The sequence below is a fragment of the Babylonia areolata genome, chromosome 11 (assembly GCF_041734735.1).
Source record: "Babylonia areolata isolate BAREFJ2019XMU chromosome 11, ASM4173473v1, whole genome shotgun sequence".
NCBI lineage: Eukaryota > Metazoa > Mollusca > Gastropoda > Neogastropoda > Buccinidae > Babylonia > Babylonia areolata.
Genome location: NC_134886.1, coordinates 37,913,430 through 37,914,548, shown reverse-complemented (window position 1 = coordinate 37,914,548; position 1,119 = coordinate 37,913,430). Strand labels below are relative to the sequence as shown.

Here is a 1,119-nt window from a genome sequence, read left to right as displayed (position 1 = left end):
TTCTATCACAGTCTATGAAAATCCCAGATCAATCTGGTCTAGCCTTGATCAAAAACGGAAGATTTTTTAGGGAAGAAGAAACGCCCGAACGGCAAAAATCAAAGACATGAAATTAAATACCATGTATTTTTTTAGAGTAGAAAGTGGGGTCAGTACAGTCAAAAAGGGGGCGTGGTCGATCTGTGTTTGGTTAAAATGCCCATTCCTCTTCACTGGAAGTTAATGTCAATTCTAAGTAGGATAAATTTACCCCGAAAAGTAATTTCAAGCTAGCCTAGAATGACCCCCTTGTTCATTTGAAGGGGGGTGGGGTCCAACTAGCAGCACCCGTCAGTTCTGACTAGTTGCAGGTCACCCCAGGGTGTCATTAAAGACTAGTCTAAACAGACCCCGGAATTAATCAAGGCTAGCCAGTTTTGACCCCCAGGCTAAAAACCAACGCGGGGATAAGATTAGGCTGCTAAACCTGAACTATGCTGTGGCTGAAGAAAAACAGTGTAGCAGAACTATGCTGTGGCTGAAGAAAAACAGTGTAGCAGAACTATGCTGTGGCTGAAGAAAAACAGTGTAGCAGAACTATGCTGTGGCTGAAGAAAAACAGTGTAGCAGAACTATGCTGTGGCTGAAGAAAAACAGTGTAGCAGAACTATGCTGTGGCTGAAGAAAAACAGTGTAGCAGAACTATGCTGTGGCTGAAGAAAAACAGTCAGAAGGTTCTGTAAGAGAGAGGTTCCTTTCTGTCAGCTGGGGTATGAGAGAAGGCATGTGTCCTTGTTCTGTGCAGCAGTCAGTCACGTCTCTTTCAACCCCCCTCTACATAACACGGCAACTCGTTTCTTTGGCCTCGTCGACCGGGGTGTATTCTGCCACTTGGTCAGTTCTTTGTGAGGATGTGTTCTCCTCGCGTCCAGCTGACATGTGTGTTTCTGCAGAGCACCCTTCCCCACCTTCTGCACCTGTCGCTCCACTCAGCGTGGTCGTGTTCGACGGCGGATGTTGTTCAGCATCTGCTCCACAGAGAGGAGAGAGGAGACTCTGGGGCAGACTGTGGGCGGGACCCACATTCTGAAGAAGACTCTGTGTATTTGGAATACTGTGTGCATGGGGAGGCTGGGTGGA

General features: G+C 47.2%; 1 protein-coding gene across 1 annotated transcript in view; it reads right to left on the bottom strand.

Annotated features, from left to right (window-relative positions):
* Window positions 1-228: 228 nt before the first annotated feature.
* The window catches only part of LOC143287722 (uncharacterized), a 21,527-nt gene continuing 20,636 nt past the window's right edge, over window positions 229-1,119 (bottom strand). Inside the window, exon 10 of the mRNA XM_076595960.1 lies at window positions 229-1,119. This exon is cut by the window's right edge and continues 739 nt beyond it. Within this exon, the coding sequence (XP_076452075.1) occupies window positions 814-1,119 (306 nt within the window). The 3' untranslated portion in view covers window positions 229-813.